At 46.8% G+C, this 24,089-nt stretch overlaps 3 protein-coding genes across 3 annotated transcripts; all 3 read right to left on the bottom strand.

Annotated features, from left to right (window-relative positions):
• Positions 1 to 2,690: 2,690 nt before the first annotated feature.
• BBBOND_0300030 (hypothetical protein) lies at positions 2,691 to 8,267 on the bottom strand (the record flags this gene model as incomplete). Its single annotated transcript, XM_012912830.1, has 1 exon — positions 2,691 to 8,267. One exon carries the CDS (start codon positions 8,265 to 8,267, stop codon positions 2,691 to 2,693), a length of 5,577 nt encoding a protein of 1,858 aa, XP_012768284.1.
• A 1,833-nt stretch (positions 8,268 to 10,100) lies between these two features.
• On the bottom strand, positions 10,101 to 13,277 carry BBBOND_0300020 (hypothetical protein; the record flags this gene model as incomplete). Its single annotated transcript, XM_012912829.1, has 1 exon — positions 10,101 to 13,277. The coding sequence occupies one exon, from the start codon at positions 13,275 to 13,277 to the stop codon at positions 10,101 to 10,103; it is 3,177 nt and encodes a 1,058-aa protein (XP_012768283.1).
• Positions 13,278 to 16,391: 3,114 nt separating this feature from the next.
• On the bottom strand, positions 16,392 to 22,804 carry BBBOND_0300010 (hypothetical protein, conserved; the record flags this gene model as incomplete). Its single annotated transcript, XM_012912828.1, has 2 exons — positions 16,392 to 22,409; positions 22,484 to 22,804. The coding sequence occupies 2 exons, from the start codon at positions 22,802 to 22,804 to the stop codon at positions 16,392 to 16,394; spliced, it is 6,339 nt and encodes a 2,112-aa protein (XP_012768282.1).
• Positions 22,805 to 24,089: the final 1,285 nt, after the last annotated feature.

Genomic DNA, 24,089 nt, shown 5'->3' with positions numbered 1-24,089 from the left:
CACCTTGGTCAACACATTGGTCAGCACCTTGGTCAACACTTAGGTCACCACGTTGGTCATGGCATTGGTCAGCACGTTGGTCAGGTGATTGATCATCAATGCAATCATTACTGTCTAGCACATTAGGTGTAGTTGCCAGTTAGGTGATCAGTGGGATTTTATTACGATGTTTGCGCTGACAAATTACTGAGATCAGCTGTAAAACGCGATGCAGAAGGGTATCTTGCGTACGAGGAAATCGCGGATGTTGCGGCCCACCGGAAAGCGGAAGATGCACAGGTCGAGCAGGATGATGACGACGATGAGGGCAACGATGACGGCGGCGATGGTGGAGGAGGGAGGAGGGGATGGTCACTTCACTGCTCATGTGACTTGCCATCAACTAGATCACTACTGTCTAGCACATTAGATTTCCGTTGCCAGTTAGGTTGTTGTCATTAGCTGCGCAGTAGATACCGCACCCTGTGGAACGGCCGGATGCGGAAGTAGACCATGGCGCAGACGACGAGGATGATGAGGGCGACGGGGACGATGATGTAAGGGGCGGGATTGGTGGGAGTAGAGGGATTGGTGTGACGTTGTTGACCGGAGTGTGGCTCTGCACTGGATGAGGAAGAACCGGAGGAAGCAAGGGATTGGCCGGCATGGGAAGAAGGAGAGGCGAGGCGTTGAGAGGCGTAAAACTGGTTCACGACGACTTCATCGCGCGCAGTTCTACGACAATAACACATACATCTGCTTTTGTCACACTTTTTACATCCTTCAGGATGGCATCGATCTGTACTTTGCCGCTCATAGTAGAACGGCGCACATACAAAAATACACCCACGACATTTTGTACAAGACACGCGACAGCACCTACAATCACGCGACGTACAATCGATACCACACTTACACCGACTCATCGTCCCCGCCCAGTCCCCTCAACCTGCGAACCTATCAATCACTCAAGCAGCACTCACCAACTGCAACACTACCACTGCCGCTCCCAGTCCCCTCAGCCTGCAAACTATCAATCACCTAGCAACGCACTCACCACCTGCAACACGTACCACTGCCGCTCCCAGTCCCCTCACCAACGCACTCACCCCTGTGTCCCCCCAGCCCAGGCCACCGACACCCACGCTGCCCGGGATACCACAGCTGCCCTGACGCCACGCATGTGATCAGCACCAACTCTCACTCTAAATTATTCACTATCGGCAACGCCATCAAAATTGCAGCGAACCCCGTGCGCTCAACTCCCTCAGTGCAGCAGCACCGTGCTACGAGCCGCGGTATCGGCGCCATACTGGCGGAGTGTGTCGGCTACGTGCCTAAATGTTATATTAACGATCGCTACATTGCCGCCTATAAATGCTACTTAACTAGGCCAACGCGGATTACGCCACCCTGCCAGCGACTCGCAACACACGGCTTACGTCACCCGCCGCGGCCCTCACGGCCGCCTACGTTAGCGACCAATCACCCAGCCTCACGTGACACTCACTCAATGGGTAACGCGTACACCTCTCACAGTCAACGCACAACTCAACGCCACAACACCTACCAAATTACGGTTCATCCGCCAGCTTAGCACTTTGCCTGAGTGCTAGGTTAGCACTTTGCCTGGGTGCCAGCTTACCACTTTGCCTGGGTGCTAGGTCACCACTTTGCCTGAGTGCTAGCTTAGCACTTTGGTCATGGCATTGGTCAACACGTTGCCTGGTTGCCAGCTTAGCACTTTGCCTGGTTGCTAGCTTAGCACTTTGCCTGGGTGCTAGCCTAGCACGTTGCCTGGGTGCCAGCTTAGCACTTAACCTGGTTACTAGCTCAGCACTTTGCCTGAGTGCTAGCTTACCACTTAGCCTGGTTGCCAGCTTACCACTTTGCCTGGATGCTTGCTTAACACTTTGCCTGGGTGCCAGCTTAGCACTTTGCCTTGTTGCTACCTTAGCACTTAGCTTGTGTGCTTGCTTAGCACTTTGCCTGGTTGCTTGCTTAGCACTTTGCCTGGATGCCAGCTTAGCACTTTGTTTGGTTGCTAGCTAAGCACTTTGCCTGCGTGCCAGCTTAGCACTTTGCCTGGTTGCCAGCTTATCACTCTGCCTGTGTGCTAGCTTAGCACTTAGCTTATGTGCTAGGTCAACACTTAGCCTGTGTGCTAGCTCAGCACCTTGCCTGGATGCTTGCTTAGCACTTTGCCTGGGTGCTAGGTTAGCACTTTGCCTGGTTGCTTGCTTACCACTTTGCCTGGGTGCTAGGTTAGCACTTTGCCTGGTTCCTAGGTTAGCACTTTGCCTGTGTGCTAGGTTAACACGTTGCCTGGTTGCCAGCTTAGCACTTAGCCTGGTTGCTAGGTTAACACTTTGCCTGGGTGCTAGGTCACCACTTTGCCTGTGTGCTAGCTTAGCACTTTGCCTAGGTGCCAGCTTAGCACTTTGCCTAGGTGCCAGCTTAGCACTTTGCCTGGTTGCTAGCTTACCACGTTGCCTGGTTGCTTGCTTACTACCTAGCCTGTTTGCTAGCTTAGCACTTAGCCTGGGTGCTAGGTTAACACGTTGCTTTGTCGTTCAGTCATCATCTAATCTAGGTGCTATTTAGTTCACAGGTTACCCCTTGAGTAATTCGAGACATTATACTACGTTTGTCGGTTAGGTGAGTAGGTGAGTATTTAAGTGAGTTGATGTGAATTATAAACGTGAATACAATTACGGTTGCAGGTACGATATCTTGGCAAGCCTTCCGACTTGCGCTGCAGCCAACAATGATTGCGCTGTTATCTTGTGCGATGACGGTATCCTCAGGTGTGAGCGTATGTGGAGCACATCCAGCCTGCCAACCATGACACAAAGGAGGTAGAAGAGTGATAGTGACCAAAGGGCGACGGTCATCCACAGGAATGGGGCTCTGATTGTGAATATGAATTCGTCGCACCTGTCAAATAACTCCGTGAAGTATGCTGATCTAATGACGTTTTGGACTTGCTGTATAAATGCGAAACATGTTTTCTCGGATGCGGTCAAACTCTTGGCGTCTTCAAAAACGAAGCCGTATTTATACAGCGTAGGCAAAATGCCTTTGCAGCTGACGACGGAGGAGCATTTGCAAGCCCCTTCAATAATACCGTGTTCGCCTCGTTTACATTTGTCAGCACGGAGGCACGTGCTGCATCCCCAATCACGGCAGAAAATATTTTTCAATGCGTCATGTAAATTTTCAAGATATTTGTGGAGATCCCACGGTAGATACAGAGCCCAGGAAAGGTACGCATTCACGTGTTTCTTGGCTACGTAGTAGTAGGCATCGTGGCATAGTGAATGAAGGTATGGAGCGGTGTACGCAGTTTGCTCCGCACTTGCTGTCGACGTTGACAAACTTGACAAGTCAGCACGTTTGACTTCACGATTTGGATGACCATTCTGAGTGCTACCATACGCATTACGAAGTGCGTCCGTCAGTGTGGCAGTCTGATCATACAGGCCAATGGATCTGCTGAGAGTGGACGAATGGAATGCGTCCTTAATAAGATGAGTACCAGATTCATGCCACTTATTAACAAGTGACAAAGCAAAACCGAAGTGTTCAGGCAACGTAGACGGCGGTTTCGTAACGACGCATAGCAGCGATGAAATTAGATTGGTGCCGAAGAAATAACTTAGGGTTTCATACAAATCCCAACCTTTACGCGTCGATCCCGAAAATCCTCTAAAGCCAAGCGGTGTCAAGCACGGCATTCCTGGTTTGGAGGTAGGGCATGTTTTACATTCAGCCTTGCAGCCAATAGCGCTTACCTGATGTGGTAAATGCCCTGGCAGGCAGTCATTTAAGTAGCTCATTAGCGGAGACGTAGGTTGGCACTTTGGTTCATCGCTAGAATGCTCGGTACATTGCGATTTGCCTGTGGCTATATCCCTACCGTATAGGCAGTCACTCCACCCGAATTGGTCTGCCTTTACACCGCATCGCTTGAATAAGTACCTAAGCGGCGGTAAGATTCTACGAAGAACATCTAAGAACATCTGCAGACAATCGGCGCCGCTTTGGGGGTATTTCATACTGAAGGAGTTGTTGCAGAAGTCAATGCCATAAATGGTGCCGGCGTCGCCGTGGCCTCCGATAGCACATAGGATGTCGTAGGATTTGGTACAGATGTGGTGTAGCACGGTTCTGATATTCCTATATGTGAACTTTCTGGGACACGCATCGATGTAGAACGAATCCATGTCGTATACGATGATGTCGTCATCATCGGTGAGCGGTTTGGCAGGGTTATCCAGGAGGTCAGTGAAACCGTCGGACTTCAACTCAGCATATGCGTTGTTGTACGGCAGTCCAGCAAACCATATAAGCATTTCAAACACACTACATGGCTGCCTCTTAGCTGCGAAGGTTGCACAGTGGCTGACCTGATTGTACTCTTCCACGTGACTGCAGATACAGTTAAGAACGTCTAAGAGGTGGAACTTATCATTTCTGTCGTGATCTCTCGATTCACATCTCTCAAGATGCTCATTTTCATCTGCCTCCTTTATCGGCCACAATATTCTTTTATATACGTTCTCACCGAGCACTGTCTCCTTATTCTGCAATTCACCGTCCTGCTTATCGACAGAAACGCTGTAACCAAGACCTCTCATAGTTCTTCCGAGGTCAGTGGATTGGTTGATTTTCTGTTTACTCAAACTTCTACATTCGCCTCTCAACCGGTCGAGGTCGTGGAACAGTGTCGCCAGTAAAGTCAGGAACGCTTTGGCGACGTTTCGGCCTTCCTTTGTTAACTCAGATTTTTCACTCTGCAAATTTCTCACCAGCTCACCGCCAAACGTTACACTATCATATGCTGAGATGTAAACCCTACGCATTTCACCGATGAAGTGAGTGAGCCCCGCAATGAGACCGTCGATGACCGGGCTGCTCGGCTTGGCAAAGCCGTCAGGTTTGAGGCTGCTGAGCGCAGCGTCTACTTTATCAAGCATACCTGGCAGGATGTGGTCATATCTATGTGTTCTATGAATGTGTGCCATCAGCTCATTAAATGCGTCGTAAATTGCAATGAGCTGTCCATGGTAGTCATAGACATCCTTGACAGCGGGATGCTTTTTGTCGTTTTCCTCTTCGTTCAGTCTTACTGCTTCTTTTTTAACATATAGGTGAACATTAATGTAGAACTCCTTGAAATTCTTGGACAGATTTTGGAATGCTGTTTTCTTATCCGCCGAATCAACGGGGTCGGTTGCCAGACTGCTAAGCTTCTTAATATTTGCTCCAGTAGTTTCACCTTCTGTAACTTCACCCTCGACAGCTTTCATGAAGCCTTTAAAGCCTATTGTCAAGTCGGTGTCGATGAGTTTTGGCAATGGTGATAGTTCCTCTTGCGCTTTTTCAGCGAAGGCCTGGAGCAGGAGCTTTATGGAGTCGACGTACTGCTGACGGGCGTGGGAGGTGAGAGATGAAATGGCGTCCTCTACGTCCTGGTTGATGAACTTTTTGAGTTCCTTCGTGTAGTGTTCCTCGGCGTCGGCGGCGTCTTGTTCGACGAAATTCTTAGCAGCTACGAGGGCATCGGTGACAGGGCCTCTCAGCTTATTAAGATTGTCCTTTATTTTGTTAATGCTTTTCTCCGCATTCGTGACGCCATCCTTGTACTGCTTAAAGTACATTTCTTTAAGCTCACTTAGTTTGGTGTTAAGGCCATCCTGATAGCGTCCATGCCCGGCGGCATCGATAACTGCATTGCACAGTTCGTTGAGATTGAGAGTGACAAGTGGCACGGTATGTGTAAGCAGATCCTTGAGGCTCTCTTGAATCTGTTGTAAACCGTTTGCAGTACTTAAAGGTCCATTTGCAAGGCCAGTGGTGAGAGCGTCCAACTTGTTCTTTATACCGTCAGCGTCACCGACAGGGACTGTTGCCTCTGTTCCTTTGCCTTTTTCAACCAACCCGGCGATGGTTTTGAGTTTGGTGGTGATTTGGTCGAAGGGGGTTGTGAAGGTGTTTCTGTCATTAATTTCCGCTTCAAGACCTTTCTCAGTCAGCTTACTCGTCACATTTGTCTTTATCTCACCGATCGCCGCGGGGAGGTGGCCTTCATCGCGGGTGCCTTTCAGGCCGTTCTTGAGGGATTGAAGTGCTTCTTCTGTCTGGGCGACGAAACCTCTGTAACCCTGGAATTTGGGATCGTCAGTGGGAAGTTTTACATGACTTGCCAGCTTCTCAGCATCCTTAAGCAACTGCTCCTCCAGCTTGCTAGTCACCCCGTCGATCGCGGTGTCGACGGCGGCGGCGTGGTTGGTGCCGTCAGTATCATTAAGCGCTTTATCCAGTTTTTCTACGAAATCTGTTGCTTTGTTATAAGCACTATCGATATATCCAAGGTTGCACTCTGCAAGCAGTTTATGGAGTTGGTCACCAGCTTGCTTAGCTTTGGCATATAGAGCTGCTAGAATGGCATGAACGGCGTTTGTTAAACATACTCTATCAACGTCATTGGATGTAACCTCTTCATTTCTAACTGTAGTGTCAACTTCAGTGGCTATTGTGGATGCAAAGCTACCAAATTTACTTTCCATAATCTTCTCACCGATGCGCTGCGCAAAACTAGTGCACATATCTCTAACATATTCCAGATTCATTTTACTTGTTTGTTCTTCTCCAGCCGTAATGTTTGAAGTAGCTTGACTTATTCTGTCTTTCAGATTTGCCATAATTATACCTGCAATTTTTTGTGTATGATTCTTCTGTATTATATTATTTTGATTATCTATGTGTTCCGCCTTAAAATATGTGACGCTTCCTGTGATCCTCCGGTGTTTATTTCCCTCAACATACCCCTTGATCCACTTCTTAACCATGCCGTTATTATCCCAAATATCTGCAATCCAACCCTTGACAATTTCATCTTCAAACTTAGACCCGGCAAACTTCTCTGCATACTTCTCCCACACATACTTTCTAATCGCCGCAAGACCGTCGGCGCTTCCTCGAAAACCTTTTGCGTTACCCCTAATACCTGCAACTTGTATTTTGAAATGTTTGATAACCTCTTCAACCTTCTTCTTATCTTCTTCTTTATTTTGCAGACCTCTACCGTATGCATCAAATTTATCATACAACTTCCCAATCGCCGTTTTAATCTCCGTCACCTGCCCATCCACCGCCTCCTTCACCTTATACAAATCCCCTTTAAGCGCCTCATCCATATCCTTCACCTGCGTAAGCGCTGTTCTAACCCACGTACCAATATTATCCTTAATGTGCTGCGCCGCCTTCCTGAGCTTCTCTGCCTTATCATGCATATCTTTAGCCAACCCGTGGATTTTGTCACTACCTGCAGTTCCAGTCTCAACCATCCCACCAATTGTCTTACACTTCTCCTTCGCCGCGCTCACAACGCTCCCGGCCGCGTCTCTCCATTTTTGCAACTCCTCTGCGTTACCCTGCAACAGGATGTTCATAAGGTCAGATGCCTGAACGATTTGTCTAGGAAATTTTGTCTGATCATCCCAATTCACCTCTTGCAATATCTTCTTAACCTTCTCTAACGCTATTTTTAGAATACCATCCGCCTCCGTAATCCACTCCTGCAACGTCTCAACATACTTGAACAAATTCGTATCAACCTCCTGCAATTTAGGCAAAATGTTTTCCTTCACCAATTTCCTCAAATGATTTACCAGCTCGTTTACCTGGACATCTATTCTATTGTTCACGTTGCATTTGAGATCTCCAAGTGCTTTTTTTATCTTCTCCTCCGTCGCCTTCAACTTCTCACTCTCTTTACTCGACAACTCTTTAAGACGCTTACTCTCATGCTGCAAATTCTTACGCACGTTCTCAATTGTATCCCGTAATTTAGGATTTAAGTCTTTTATCGCGTTTATTGTCTCACTTTTATTGGTTTTAATGTCAACAGCAGTAATAAAGTCTTTTGCAAATTTTCGACAATCCTCCACCAAGGACATTGCCTTCTCCACACTCTCTTGGGTGGAAGCCGTAGGCCTTTTTGGATTAATGTTATTTGGCAATTTAGTTTGTAACTCTTCTTTTTTATAATTTTTCATGTCCCTTTGAAGTTTTTTTATTGCCGTTTTAACAAGATCATTGGATGTTTTTACATTACCATTATACCCCCGCACCCCTGCGACCACACTTTCAATCGCAGCATTAAAACCTTTTTTACCGGCGTGTTTATTGGTGTTAAGAGTGTAAATTGCATCATTTAAAGTACCTTTATGCTGCCCTAAATGGCCTTTGATGTTACTGAGAACACCACTCAAAAATCCCATCACCGCATCACACAGCCTATCCAAGTCAGAGTACACAATCCCCTGGCCAGTGTAGCCTTTGGACTCAGAGTTGAAGCCGAGAAACTTTTCGAGGCCAGTGCAGAGGTTATTAAGGATGTTAGTAGGGTTATTATTTGAGGTAATTTTAAGGTTCAAAATTTAGTCAAATTTCTTGTCAAGCTCCCTAGGCGACACATGGTCAGGGCAGTGGCAAGAGGTGGAAGAGGGGAAGTGAAGGGTGACAAGGCACAAGTTATTGTAATGGTTAATAGAGGTCATAGCGGTATTAAGGCGAGGTAATTCGAAGAATGTAGAGTGGGTAAAGGAGCGATGTGGAGTGGATAGAGGGGCGATGTAGAGTGGGTTAAGGGGCGATGTAGAGTGGGTAAGGGAGCGATGTAGAGTGGATTAGGGAGCGATGTGGAGTGGGTTAAGGGGCGATGTAGAGTGGATAAAGGGGCGATGTAGAGTGGGTAAAGGGGCGATGTAGAGTGGGTAAAGGGGCGATGTAGAGTGGATAAAGGGGCGATGTAGAGTGGGTTAGGGAGCGATGTAGAGTGGGTCAGGGAGCGATGTAGAGTGGGTTAGGGAGCGATGTTGAGTGGGTAAAGGAGCGATGAAGAGTGGATTAGGGAGCGACGTAGAGTGGGTTAGGGAGCGATGTAGAGTGGGTAAAGGGGCGATGTAGAGTGGGTAAGGGAGCGATGTAGGGTGGATAGAGGAGCGATGTGGAGTGGGTTAGGGAGCGATGTAGAGTGGATAGAGGAGCGATGTAGAGTGGGTTAAGGGGCGATGTAGAGTGGGTAAAGGGGCGATGTAGAGTGGATAAAGGGGCGATGTAGAGTGGGTTAGGGAGCGATGTAGAGTGGATAAAGGGGCGATGTAGAGTGGGTAAGGGAGCGATGTAGAGTGGATTAGGGAGCGATGTAGAGTGGATAAAGGGGCGATGTGGAGTGGATAAGGGAGCGATGAAGGGTGGGTAAAGGGGCGATGTAGAGTGGATAAAGGAGCGATGCAGAGTGGGTTAGGGAGCGATGTAGAGTGGGTAAAGGGCGATGCGGAGTGGATAGAGGAGCGATGTAGAGTGGGTTAGGGAGCGATGTAGAGTGGATAAGGGGCGATGTGGAGTGGATAAAGGGGCGATGTGGAGTGGATAGAGGAGCGATGTAGAGTGGATAAAGGGGCGATGTAGAGTGGTTAAAGGGGCGATGTGGAGTGGGTTAAGGAGCGATGTAGAGTGGTTAAAGGGGCGATGTAGGGTGGGTTAAGAGGCGATGTGGAGTGGGTAAGGGGCGATGTGGAGTGGATAAAGGAGCGATGTAGAGTGGATAAAGGAGCGATGTAGAGTCGGTTAAGGGGCGATGTAGAGTGGATTAGGGGCGATGTAGAGTGGGTTAGGGAGCGATGTAGAGTGGGTTAGGGAGCGATGTAGAGTGGATGATAAATACCACTTAGCTCACCATGTCATCGCTGCCGTGACCATGTCATCGCTGCCGTAACCCTGTCATCGCTGCCGTGACCATCAACTTGGTCAACACTTTGGTCACCACTTTGGTCATGGCATTGGTCACCACCTTGGTCAACACGTTGGTCAGCACCTTGGTCAGCACCTTGGTCATGGCATTGGTCACCACCTTGGTCACCACTTTGGGCAGCATCTTGGTCAGCACTTTGGTCAACACTTTGGGCAGCACCTTGGTCAGCACTTTAGTTAACTATTACACAATCACATACAACGATTAATGAGTGATACAACAGATTAAAGCACAATTCATAAGTTAGGTGAGTAGGTGATATGCTAGGTGAGTGTGGACAGTGAACACGTGAGTACGATTATGGCTGCAGGTAAAACACCCTGTTAAACTTATTAACACGTGCCGCGGCAAGTAGCGATTGAGCAGCTATGCGATGTGATGAGGGACTATGCAAATGCGATTTGATGTGGAGCAGGTCGAGGCGGATGACCATGATGTGGAGGAGGTAGAGGAGAGAGAGGAGCCAGAGTGCGAGGGTTAGTGTCATGAAGGGGAAACGGATTGTGTATATGAATTTGTCAATAGAGTGGAACAGTTTCATCAACACCGATTCCTCATCAAGCACTTTTTTGAGCATTTCACACAAATCCTTGCAAGTGCGCTTGCATTCCGCTTTTTCCGTCCCACTAAGCTTCGTTCTGTCTGACAACGCAAATCCGTATCTGCATAAGACAGATGCCGTAGTATCGCACTGTAGAATAGATTTGCATAATTCGCTGTGATTAGTGTTTTGAGTATTCTTAGTAGTAGCACAAGTTGGCGGACATTTAGCAACACGGCACTTTGGCCTGTCGCCGCCACACGATTTGCAGCAGTCATCGTAGAGCTTTTTCAGTAAATCGTAGAAAGTTGGCGTGAGATAAACAATCCACGATACGTACTTGTCTGCGTGCTTCTTAGAGAATGAACCGCTGATTTCATTATAGAGGGAATACAGATATGGACCGCATCTGCCAGACGGGGTTGAGTGGCAAACCAGGCTGACCAGATCGCCATTGGAGTGGCTTTTGGAATTCGATGAGTGAGTACTATCAAACACTGAATACGCATTTAGCTTATCATAATGACGTTTGAAATTGGCTTTATCAACCGATTCGTCAAATGCATCCTTCCTATGCTTACCACTCCCATCCCAACCGTTGAGGAATTTGTGGTAGAAAGCGAAGATGTCACCCAGAGTCTGCGGAGGCTTCTGGAGCAGACACGTCAGCATGGAGCACAGCTTAGTGAGTCGTTGATCGGCGTTACCACAGAATTTCTCAAGCACCTCTTTCAGATGCTTGCCCTGCTTCGTGTGAGAAGCTGCGATACCGATGTCCGCGAATCCCATGGGAGTCAGGCACGGTTTGCCGAAGTGATTCGGCACAGCGCATTCCAGCTTACAACCCGGCTTAGTGAACTGATGTGGCAGGAACCCTGGGAGGCCATCTTCAAGGAACGACTGAAGTGGCGACTTTACACCGCACTTGTAATGTTGGTCGGCCGTTTGGTCATGCTTTTGCTTACACTCTTGGTCGGGACATTGAAGGGTATTGCAGTTCCACGCTGACCCGGCGATGCCCCTGCCATAGTGGCAGTCCGACCAACCGGAGCTCTGAGGACCGTTGTTGCACTGCTTGTAAACGAATAGCATCTGGTGGTATACTCTAGATGCTACGTCGACGAGTAAATCGAAACATTGGCCGGGGTTACTCGGGTACGACAGACCTTCGCTGTTAACGTAGAAGTCCACAGCATATACACCATCCGCGTGCCCGTGGCCCTGGATAGCAACCAGCACGTCAACCGATATGTTGCAAACTCCGCGAAGCATCGTGCTTAATTCCTCAGCGTTCAACTTTGCGTCAGTGGATTCAAGTTTGTAGGCGGATTCCGTTTGCGCTTTGTCTCCTTCAGGTTTCTTGAACAGTCCCTTGAAGTGCGCACATAGTTTCTCATACATGGGATTATGCCGCAGTCCCGTGAGCCATTGCAGCATCTGATATACGTTGCACGGTGCTTTCGGCGCGGAAATGTGGCGAAGGTGAGATGTCTTGAAATAGTCGAGCAACTGGTCGTGGAAAAAGCCCAGTATGTCGAGAAGGGTAATGTCATCGTTGCTAGTGCTGCCGGCGGTACCCGAGTTTTTCGTTGTTTTCCAGGTGGTTAAGATAGTGTTCGAGGACGCATTTTCAAGTTTCTTAATAAGCAGCTCATCGTAAATATCTTTCCCCGTCTTTTTACTGTTCAATTCACCGTCCTGCTTGTCCTTAGTTGAGGGCACGTTGTAGCCACGCTCCTTCAACCAGCTGCCGAGTCGGTTGCTATTTCGCTTGCCATTTGCTTCTACGTACTGACAAAGTTGCTGTGTATTACCCGAAGCGTCTTTTTTACAACCATTCTGTAATCCAACAAAGTCATGGTACAATGTCTCCAAAATCGTCAAAAATACCTTCGACAAATTTCTTCCGTCATCCGACAATTTTTCATCTTTATCACTTCCCTTAATAACTAATTCATCAAATTTAATACCCTCCTCATGCCCATCATACCCGTTCACATACACCCGCTCCATCTCCTCCACAAACCCCTGCAGCCCCGCTCTGACCGCATCGAGCAGCTCCGGGTGCCGGGGGTTGGCGAAGGCGGAGGGGGATAAGGAGTGGAGGGAGGAGGAGAGGGCATTAAGTAAAGAGACGAAGGTATTATCGTAATTATACTTTTTAGTGCTATTTGAGGCACTTAAATGAGTAAGTAATTTGTCGAAGTCATCTTTGATTTTGGTTAGCTTGCTGGCTGGGTTGGTGGGCGGGGGGGAGGTTGGAGGTTTGACTTGATCCTTGATATAGGTGTCAACGTTTTTATAGTAGTCGTGGAATTTGGTAGATAATTGCGTGAAATGCCCTTTCGTAAACGGAGTTGAAAGAGGTAGATCCTTCTTAATATTGTCAAGGAGTTCCGTTGTGGATGTCGGAAATGTAGGACTGTCAGAGGAGATAATTGTGACTTTCATACCGTTTACAGCCTTCAGAAGACCTTTAATTCCGGTCCTTTTGTCTTTGTCTATGATCCCCTCGATAACCTTCATCTGCTCCTCCACCACCCCCTTGAGCGCGTGGAGGTCGGCCTTTTTCTGCTCGGCGAAGAGCGTGCGGACGGCGGCGGTGAGGGTGGAGAAGGCGGAGGAGATGGTTGCTTGGCATTTAGCAACGGCCTGTTTCAACGCATTGTTGATGCTATCGATGGAGCTTTGTATGTCCGTTTCAGCTAGTGTTACGTTGACATCCACATTATCAAGCAGCTTGTGTAGTAAATCGATATTGCTTTCTAATGCCATCATTTTCGTAAGCGCCGTTCTTCTCCTTTCCTCTACTTGTTCGGGGATCTCTTCGAGATACTTGATGATGCGTGCGATCTCCTTAGTGTCCGCGTCACCATTTGTAGGTATATTGCAGATTCTGCGATGCAGATCAGCAAGTTTGGCTTGAATATTCATTAGCCCTTTCACACTTACAGCCGGGAGTGGTGGCAAATATTTCGCAAGAAGTTTCACATCGTCATTGTTAAGCGTCATCATGGTTTTCAAATCGGCTAGGTAATCATTCACAGTCTGCTTGGTCTTGGTAGGTTCTTCTTTAACCATCGTAGATATGCTCACAAGCTGACTTTCAATATTCCCTACCGCTTCGGTGATTTGAGCATTATTGGTGTCGATTGCGGATACGACAGCATCAACGGTTGTATCTACAGTTTTAATCGCCGTAATTTCCCGCGCTGCCTGTATCTGCCTGTTCAATTCGTCTACGCCTTTTTGAGCCGCCTGCTGCAAAAGTGTGCCTAGATTTGTTTTAAATGTGTCTGCAATAGCTTTGGTACTAAAAGCGCCTTTGAGATCTTTCAGGATATCATGAGACGAAAACTCAGATGGAAGTTCCCCCCAATGCACCATAGCCTGCTTGAAATGACTAAGAGTGATTTCCAAATTATATAATGCATCATTTATATTATTATGAGCTTTCGAATTGGCCTGTTGCAGCACGCCTCCTAATATCTTCAACTCCGTTCCCAGATTACCATTTTGCAAAGCTCCAACCAATTTTGTAACACCTGGTCTCAAATTACCCGACCAGCTGGCACTTGCTGCTGCGTCAGTAAATGTTGCCGACAACTCCTTCATATACCCCTCAACATTACTTGTAATCGAGCTTGTAAGTGCAACGATTTGACCATTAACATTCCATTCAACGGCGCCATTATTAAAATCATCAAGTCCTTTCGGCACCTTCTCCTTAACGTCGGTATGAAGCGTTCCAAGTTGCTTAAACGCAGCCTCAGCTTTCTGAGCAACTTGCTGAAGCTTATTATTTGCACCCTGATAGGCATCGTTTAGCTCCGTCGCTTTCAACTTGACACGATGCAACGGTGTTTTCAAATCGTTATTCGACGTTATATTTAGCTTCTCAACAACATCTTCACATGTTCTCATAGCGTTTTCCAAAACATTTCCAGCGGCCACCTTCCACTCTGCTAACTCCACATTGCTGCTGCCAATTTCAATACCAATATTGCTCACTTTCTTTTTTATTTGGCCAAATAGTTCGTTGAGCTTGCATTTTCTTTCCGGGCCAGACTTTTTTGTGATATCGTTCAGTGCAATTGTGACCTCTTTAAAAAGTCTGTCAATCTCATTGTTGTACGTTCCTTTGTATTCTGAAATCAATTTATTAGCTTCTACCTTGGCTTCTTTCACAACGTTTTTGAGACGGGCAAACTTTTCATCCTTCATTTCGGTTAAAGCAGTCAAATTTTCTCGTAGATTTCTAAATTCCTGAGCCATCCTATTTTCAATGCTTCTCCGTTGACGGAGTAACTCCTCATCGACAGCCTTCAGCTCCTCCGCCAATTTCTTGTTTCTCGCCGACTCTTCCAACAATTTAACCGCATCTTTTATTGCCGTTACCGGCGTCTCTAACTTTCTTATTAGTTGTGAATCTAATTTATCTTGCGCCTTTTCAGCCACATCAGCGTGTCCGAGATACAACTCTAATATATGTTTCCATGCCTTATGCTGGTCTCTGAGTGTTTTATTTTTTTGCTCTTGAAACTTTTGTTCGACATTATTAATGTCATTTCTTATAAGTATCAACGGCGTTTTTACATCTTCGCATTTTTGATTAACACTCTTTCCATACCCCTCCAACCACTCCTTCACCGCGCGGACAGACGCCGCAAGCCCAGCACGCCCGGAGCCAATATTTTTAGTTAAGGTGTCTAGTACTTCATTAAGCTTTTTAGTCATGTAATTATCATAAGTTGTCACTTCATTTTCGTTTTTCACCGCACCAAGCACACCACTCAAAAATCCCATCACCGCATCGCACAGCCTGTCCAGGTCAGAGTACACAATCCCAGTGCCGTCGTAGCCTTTGGACTCAGAGTTGAAGCCGAGGAAGGTTTCGAGGCCGGTGCAGAGGTTAGTAAGGATGTTGATAGGGTTATTAGTTGAGGTAATTTTTAGGTTTAAAATTTTGTCAAATTTCTTGTCAAGCTCCCTAGGCGGCACATGGTCAGGGCAGTGGCAAGAGGTGAAGGAAGGGAAGTGAAGGGTGACAAGGCACAAGTTATTAGGATGGTTTATAGAGGTCATAGCGGTAATATGGCAAGGTGATTCGAGGGTTGTAGAGTGGACAAGGGGCGATGTAGAGTGGGTAAAGGAGCGATGTGGAGTGGGTTAGGGAGCGATGTAGAGTGGATAAAGGGGCGATGTGGAGTGGGTAAAGGGGCGATGTAGAGTGGATAGAGGAGCGATGTAGAGTGGGTTAAGGAGCGATGTGGAGTGGGTTAGGGAGCGATGTAGAGTGGATAGAGGAGCGATGTAGAGTGGGTTAAGGGGCGATGTAAGGTGGGTTAAGGGGCGATGTAGAGTGGATAAAGGGGCGATGTAGAGGAGGTTAAGGGGCGATGTAGAGTGGGTTAGGGAGCGATGTAGAGTGGATTAAGGGGCGATGTAGAGTGGATAAAGGAACGATGTGGAGTGGGTTAGGGAGCGATGTAGAGTGGATTAAGGAGCGATGTGGAGTGGATGAAGGGGCGATGTAGAGTGGATAAAGGAACAATGTGGAGTGGGTTAGGGAGCGATGTAGAGTGGATTAAGGAGCGATGTAGAGTGGATGAAGGGGCGATGTAGAGTGGATAAGGAGCGATGTAGAGTGGATAATAATCACCACTTGTGACCATGTCGTCGCTGCCGTAACCATGTCATCGCTGCCGTGACCATGTCATCGCTGCCGTGACCATGTCATCGCTGCCGTGTCAATGTCATCGCTGCCGTAGCATCAACTTGGTCAGGTGGTAGGTCACCACGTTGCTTGTGTGCCAACTTAACACTTTGCCTGCGTGCCAGCTTAGCACTTTGCCTGGTTGCTAGGTTAGCACTTCGCCTGGTTCCTAGGTTATCACTTTGCATTGTCGTTCAATCATCACATAATCTCAACGCTATTTAGTTCACAGGTTACTTTTTAAATAATTCGAGACATTAGACTACGTTTGTCGGTTAGGTGAGTAGGTGAGTAGTTACGTGAGTTACAGTGAATTACAAACGTGAATACAATTACGGTTGTAGATACGATATCTTGGCAAGCCTTCCGACTTGCGCTGCCGCCAATAATGACTGCGCTGTTATCTTGTGCGATGACGGTATCCTCAGGTGTGACTTGATATGCAGCACATCCAGTCTGCCAAGCATTACGCAAATCAGGTAGAAGAGGGACAGCGACCAGAGGGCTACATTGAGCCATATAAACGGCTGCCTGATGGTGAAGATGAATTCGTCGCACTTTTCGAACAGTGTTTTGAAATATTCGGAATTCAAGACGTTGGTCAGTTGATTGCTGAAATCACGGCAATATCTTATACCATTACTTTCCAATAACGTCATCGAATTGCCAAATGTAAATCCGTAACGATAAAATGTGCTCTGGACGCCGCGACAACCGACCAACGATCTGCACTTACAGTTATAGTCGACGCCGTGTTTACCCGGCATACATTTTCCACCATGTTGGCATCTGCTGCATCCCCAGTCCCGGCAGGAGATGTTTTGAAAATCTTGCAATAGACGTCGAAGATAGTCATAAAGTGTCCACGGTAGGTAGAGAGCCCATGAAAGATAATGATCAGCATGCTTCTCTGCAAGATAGGTATAGGAGTCATTCCAAAGGGACTGGATATAAGGACCACAGTGGACATTCCGGTTGGGATAAACACATGACTTCTTCATGGATAAACTTGATAAGGGTGTAAGTTCGTAACTGCTGTGATCGCCGGTGTGGCTGCTCTGAACGATACCATAAGCATTGCGCAGTGCTTCGGTCAGTTTAGTTGACTGGTCATATAGATTAATAGATGTATCTATAATGGTTGCACCGAACTTATCTCCGAACGTTAGTCTACGTTTGTTATCTACATGCGTCGTAGAATTGAGACACGTAACAAGCGATAAGGCAAAGTTAAAGTGTTCGGGCAGCGTAGACGGCGGTTTCGGTACCAAGCTGAATAGGGACGAAAGATGGATGTCGTCGAAGAATTTGTCTAGCGCGTTACAGATCTCTTTCCCTGTCTTGCTGGTGCCCGAAAACCCTCTGAAACCGAGGGGTGTCAGACATGGCATCCCGGGCGTGGATTTCGGGCAGGTAGAACATTTGGCTTTGCAGCCGATATCGGTCAGTTGATGCGGAAGGTGCCCCGGCAAGCAGTCATTTAGGTAGCTCATCAGTGGTGAATTTGGTTGGCAATTTGGTTGACACGTTGGTTGGCCGCTTGCAGAATATGTTGGCAAGCAATCTAATTGGTTCTTCTCTTTGTCAGTTAAATGGTCGATACATGGTCTTTTTGCTGATGGGATATCTTTGCCATACCTACAGTCGGACCAGCCGTGCTGTGCAGCGCCAATCATACACTGGACATGCATGAAACGTAGTACTGGGAACATTCTGCGTAATATGTCGAGGATGCTATGTAAGCAGTCATCTGCTACTGATGGATATCGCAGATTTAGTGCGTTCGTACAGTAGTCGACGGAGTATAAGGTGTAGGTGTTACCGGTACCAAGGATCGTACTGAGCAGATCATAAGCGTTCGAACAAATATATTCCAGTGATGCCACTACGTGATTGTATGAGATTTCTTTGGGGTAAGCATTCAGGTACAAGGACTGCGGATCAACTACAGTAAATTCAAAGTCCTCACCGGCCTCTTTCGTTTCTTTTTCCGGATCTTCAAATGGTACACTGAGACCATTAAGTAGCAATTCGTCATACACGGGATTGCATCGTAGCCCTGAAAGCCATACGAGCATCTCATACACGGAGGACGGTTGTCTCTTGGAGGGATACATGATGTGGCAGAGGCGGTAGTAATCATGAAGATGCTGATTGAGACTGTCAAGTTTATGTATAAGGTTTGTGTTATTAGTTGCCGATGCAGTGACACGCCCAAGTTTCTCAAGAATATGCGAACCCGTACACTCATCTTTGTTTCTCAACTCGCCGTCCTGTTTAGTGGCTGTCGTGGAAACACCAAATCCACATTTCCTCATTATACCTCCCAATTCCGTGTATTCGTTTATTTTATCTTTTTGGCAAGGATAATCACACTTACTGTTGAGTAAAGTTATATCCGAGTTAATTATGGAAATCATGGAGAGACAGACCTTCGACAACTTGGTACCATAATCGGTAATCTTTTCTTCTTCATCAGAATCTTTTTTCTTCTTCATCAACGTATCTGTGAATACTTCACCCTCATACCTACTCACGTACACCCGCTCCAGCTCCCCGACGAACCGCACCAGGCTTTGGGGAAAGGCGTCGAGCACGGGGTAGGATGCGTTGCCGAAGTGCGAGGAGGTGAAGGTGGTAAGGGATGTCTTGAGCGTTTCGAGCTTCCCGGGCACCTGGTGGTCGAAGTGTTTGTGAGCGCTGATGTGGTCGAGGAGGGCGGTGAGGTGGTGTTGGATGGCAGTGACATTCGTTGTGTAGGCTCCATTGACATCAGGCTGAGAAGTGAAATGTTTCGCCATATCTTTAAGCAAATAGGTGAAGATGTGTTCTGAATAGTGATTGAATGTGGAGGACAGCGATTTCACTTTCTCTCCATGTTGCTGAGCCCCGTCAATAGCGGTCTTCACTTCGTCGAGCAGATTGCGTGTCGATGGCTTTTTAACACGGCGATCCATATCATGACCGGCGGCATAAAGGTCAATTGAATCCCCGCTCAGCGTCTTGAGGAAGCCTTTCAGGCCGGTGTTGAGGTTTTTGTTGATGGTGCAGGTGATGATCTTGAGCTGGGTGGAGAGGAGGGTCTTGAGGGCGGAGAGGTCGGCGCGGTGGGACTCGGCGAAGAGGGAACGGACTTGAGCGGTCACAGATTTGAATGAATATTCTGTCATACATAAAAGATTATGTTTGAGATTTTCAATTGCCTCGACAGCGTGCTTCTTGGCTCCACGCACAGTGTTTTCGACATCATCAATGCCTGACTGGATATACTTATCAGCCTCATTGAGAGCTGAATCAATGGCATCGAGTTTGTCGCCAATTTCGTTTTTCAGCTTATCCATGACATCTTCGACGTGTTGCCTTTTCTCATCGATAAATTGCGGCGTCTGCTCAAGACTATCAATCACTACAAGAATTGATTTGATGCTGGTGGTGATGACGTTATTCAATTCTGTGGTTCGGAGAGCTTTGATATCTTCCATTGTTTTGTTAAGATAATCATCGATTTTATACGTTCGCAACGTATTCAGCTTATCTCTTACAAAACTGCCCGCATCTGAGAACGCTTTAGTGATCTCATTAAGATTATCTGTGGATTCCGTAGACAAGGTATCTAATGCATTTTTGATGTATTCAACATTTATTGCGTCTGCATACGTAGTAATGCCGGTGATCGCAGATTTAAGCTCATTGTTGGCCTCGTGTTCGATACCGTTTATGGTGATTGGACCGTATTCACTGTCTCGCTTAATATCGTCAAAATGCTTTTTGATATTTTCAATCTTTCCCCTGAGGGTATCATCATTTTTAGCAGCACCTTTCTGTGTCTGTTTCAAATAATCCGACATGAGACCAGCATCCACACCGGTTTTTTCTTTAAAGTCTATTCCACTGATGTCGGTTCCATTACCAGTTATTACTTGCTTCAGGCTGCTATCAATAGCCGCAGCAACCGTTTTTGAAAAATTCGCACCGTTGGAAGAAGATGATACAGCGTTGCCACCAGTCCCGAGTTCCCTCTTGACATCGCTTCCAAGTTGTTGTACCTTGCCAATTGCCGTATGCAACGCGCTAATCTGCGATTGTGCAATAAATGTCTGAAGTCTGTCGGCCGCACCTTTCACTGCCTGATACATAGCGGTCAATATAGTTTGTAAAGACATGGTCAGATATTTCTGGTTTGATTTATAAGGTGACGCAGTTTTATCTTGTTCCCGCACTTCCAACGCATCTTCAATACCTTTCACTACAGTAAAAACTTTTCGTGCATCGACTGCATCTGCAACTCCTGCGAGATATGTTCCGATACTGCCTAGAACTATATGCACATCGCCGATTGTTTGCGTCAGAGGGGTTTGAATGAGTTTCTTAACCTGCACTGAAATTATTGGAGTTAATTTGGTAACAATATCCGACGGATTTCCATTGAAACCAGATTTATTGAAACATCTGTGACATCGATCTACATACCAATTGAGGTAACTTTTTATTACCCCTTTCTGATCATTCACGATCGCCGTTACCATATCTTCAATCTTCTGTTCAAATGTCGCCTTGAACTGCCCAGCGTATGTGCTCACATTTTTCACAAAAAGACCCAATTCTCCCGCATGTTCAGAGCTGCGCATCTCGTATATAGGTTTGACCAGCTCGTCGAGCACCTTTTGCACCTCACCAGGCAACTCATTCTCAATATAAGTCTTTAGCTTCTTGTTCATTTCATCTCTAGCGGCAATCAATCCGGTCTTGACGTGATCATCCAGCTTGTTTAGCAGTCCCAAAACAGTATATTTGCCGTCACTACCTTCCTTAGAATCATCGTGATCTCCAACTGTCGACAGTACAGCCTTCTTAATATCCACTAACTTTTTCTTATATACCTTTTCAAGCGGCGCTACCAGCCTATTTGCTGCTTCAACCTTCTGCTTAATCTCAGTTTTCACACTTTCAAGGTACCTTCCAATTTCGTCCTTCCAATTTTTCAACTGCCCCGCTTTGCCCTCCATCGTTTCCCGGATGACCCTTCCAGGCTCCTTATTCAGGATATCGCCGGCCACATTTATAGCTTTCTCAATTAATTTATTTGCATCTTTCATCCACGCACTGAGCGCATACTCATACTTCTCTAGCGTGTCACTGATGCTCCCAAGCTCTCTTCGAATGTTCACAACATCCACTTGCAGCTTTGATTTTCCTGTTTCCGCTCCAACATACGTCTTGCTTCGATCCAACACATCTAATCTACCTTTTATGTCGCTGAGTGCGACAATAATCTGGGTTTTAAATTCCACATTCAAATTGACTAAATTCTCCTTAGCTGCTATAACATTAGGTCTTAGAGTCTTGAAGTGCTCCCACTTACAATGGGTCAGACGTCTAATTTCGTTGAAAATGTTTTCAAATTCATTTTGCAAAGTTTTCTGTACTTTTGCGGTTTCATCTTTCACGGAAGCATCTAACTTTTCCTTCTGCCATTTCAACTCCTCATCCACGGCCTGCACCTTTCTCTTGAACTCAGCATTGCCAGCGCTTTTCTGTAACACCTGCACAGATTTCATAATTACATTCGTCTCATGCAACAATGTATTTTTAAGTTTATGATCTAATAAATTAACATATTGGTTTTCAGTGTTATTAACGTCCAGCTCGATGGACTGTAGCGTCTCCGTCCACCTGGTCAACTGGGTCTCCAGTTTCTGGTCCGCGTTACCTGCAACATTATTAGTGTATGTACCTGCAATTTCATCTTTCAACCTACCTAAATTGCCGGTGACTCTACTAGTTCGCGTTCCTGATTCAAGGAGATAATTGTCCAACCACCCCTTCACCGCGCCGACAGACGCCACAAGCCCAGTACGCCCGGAGCCAATATTATTATTTACCTCTTTTAGTACTTCACTAAGCTTTTTAGCCATGTAATTATCGTACGTTTTAACTGCTTCATCATCTTTCACCGCACTTAGCACACCACTCAAAAATCCCATCACTGCATCACACAGCCTGTCAAGGTCGGAGTAGACAATCCCAGTGCCGTCGTAGCCTTTGGAAGAAGGGTGGAAGCCGAGGAAGGTTTCGAGGCCGGAACAAAGATTTTCTAAAAGCTTTTTAGGCTCATTTGACGCATTATTACGATTAGTCAAAAATCCACAAAGCTCCTCCACTTCCTTCAAAGCCTGCAACTTGGACTGCAATTTGTCTAGCTCAGCAGAGGGAGAGGGGGAAGAAGGAAGATTATTAAGATTATTAGGGCTATTAATACGTTGATTTATGTCATTAATTTCTTGAGTAACTCGCTGACTAAGCTCACTAATTTTACGGGTGTCAACAGACAGGCCAGCAGAGTTGACAGACTCAGAAAGGGTAGTAACAAGAGAAGAGTAAAGATGTTTTAAGTCATTTTTAAGGTCTGAATTAGTGTCGAAACAAGCGATAATAGCATTCTTAACGGCTTTCTTAACACTCTCACTCTCACCAACAAATCCGCCAAGCTGTCCAGCAAGGTGACCAAGGCTAATGAGCTTGGAGTCAATGTCCTGCAAGGCTCTTCTAGTAGCATCATCAGTAAGAGAATGGTCAGTATCAACAAGTTATTATAAAGGTTTATGGAGGTCATAGCGTTAATAAGACAAGGTAATTCGGCGGATTTGGAGTTAGGGTGAACATGGTCAGGGCAGTGGCAAGAGGTGGAAGAGGGGAAGTGAAGGGTGACAAGGGACAAGTTATTATAAAAGTTTATGGAGGTCATAGCGGTATTATGGCAAGGTAATTCAAGGGATGTAGAGTGGATTAGGGAGCGATTAAAGGAGGTTAAGGGGCGATGTAGAGTGGATAAGGAGCGATGTCAGGTGGGTTAAGGGGCGATGTGGAGTGGATAAGGGGCGATGTAGAGTGGATAAAGGAGCGATGTAGAGTGGATAAGGGGCGATGTAGAGTGGATTAAGGAGCGATGTAGAGTGGATTAGGGAGCGATGTAGAGTGGGTTAGGGAGCGATGTAGAGTGGATTAAGGGGCGATGTAGAGTGGGTAAAGGGGCGATGGAGAGTGGATAAAGGGGCGATGTAGAGTGGATAAGGGGCGATGTGGAGTGGATAGAGGGGCGATGTAGAGTGGATAAAGGGGCGATGTAGAGTGGGTTAAGGGGCGATGTAGAGTGGATAAGGGAGCGATGTAGAGTGGGTTAGGGAGCGATGTAGAGTGGATAAAGGGGCGATGTAGAGTGGGTAAGGGAGCGATGTAGAGTGGGTTAAGGAGCGATGTAGAGTGGGTTAAGGAGCGATGTAGAGTGGGTTAAGGAGCGATGTAGAGTGAATAAAGGGGCGATGTAGAGTGAATAAAGGGGCGATGTAGAGTGGATTAAGGGGCGATGTAGAGTTGATAAAGGAGCGATGTAGAGTGGGTTAAGGGAGCGATGTAGAGTGGATAAAGGGGCGATGTGGAGTGGGTAAAGGAGCGATGTAGAGTGGATAAAGGGGCGGTGTGAAGTGGATAAGGGAGCGATGTAGAGTGGGTTAAGGGGCGGTGTGAAGTGGATTAGGGAGCGATGTAGAGTGGGTAAAGGAGCGATGTGGAGTGGATTAGGGAGCGATGTGGAGTGGATTAAGGGGCGATGTGGAGTGGGTAAAGGAGCGATGTGGAGTGGGTTAAGGGGCGATGTAGAGTGGGTAAAGGAGCGATGTAGAGTGGGTTAGGGAGCGATGTAGAGTGAGTTAAGGGGCGATGTAGAGTGGGTTAAGGGGCGATGTAGAGTGGGTTAGGGAGCGATGTGGAGTGGATAAAGGGGCGATGTAGAGTGGGTAAAGGGGCGATGTAGAGTGGGTTAAGGGGCGATGTAGAGTGGGTAAAGGGGCGATGTAGAGTGGATTAAGGGGCGATGTAGAGTGGATTAAGGGGCGATGTAGAGTGGATTAAGGGGCGATGTAGAGTGGATTAAGGGGCGATGTAGAGTGGGTAAAGGAGCGATGTAGAGTGGGTAAAGGGGCGATGTGGAGTGGATAAGGAGCGATGTAGAGTGGGTAAGGGGCGATGTAGAG

This window comes from Babesia bigemina, assembly GCF_000981445.1.
Source record: "Babesia bigemina genome assembly Bbig001, chromosome : III".
In the NCBI taxonomy this organism is placed as follows: domain Eukaryota; phylum Apicomplexa; class Aconoidasida; order Piroplasmida; family Babesiidae; genus Babesia; species Babesia bigemina.
This window is presented reverse-complemented; position numbering and strand designations above follow the sequence as displayed.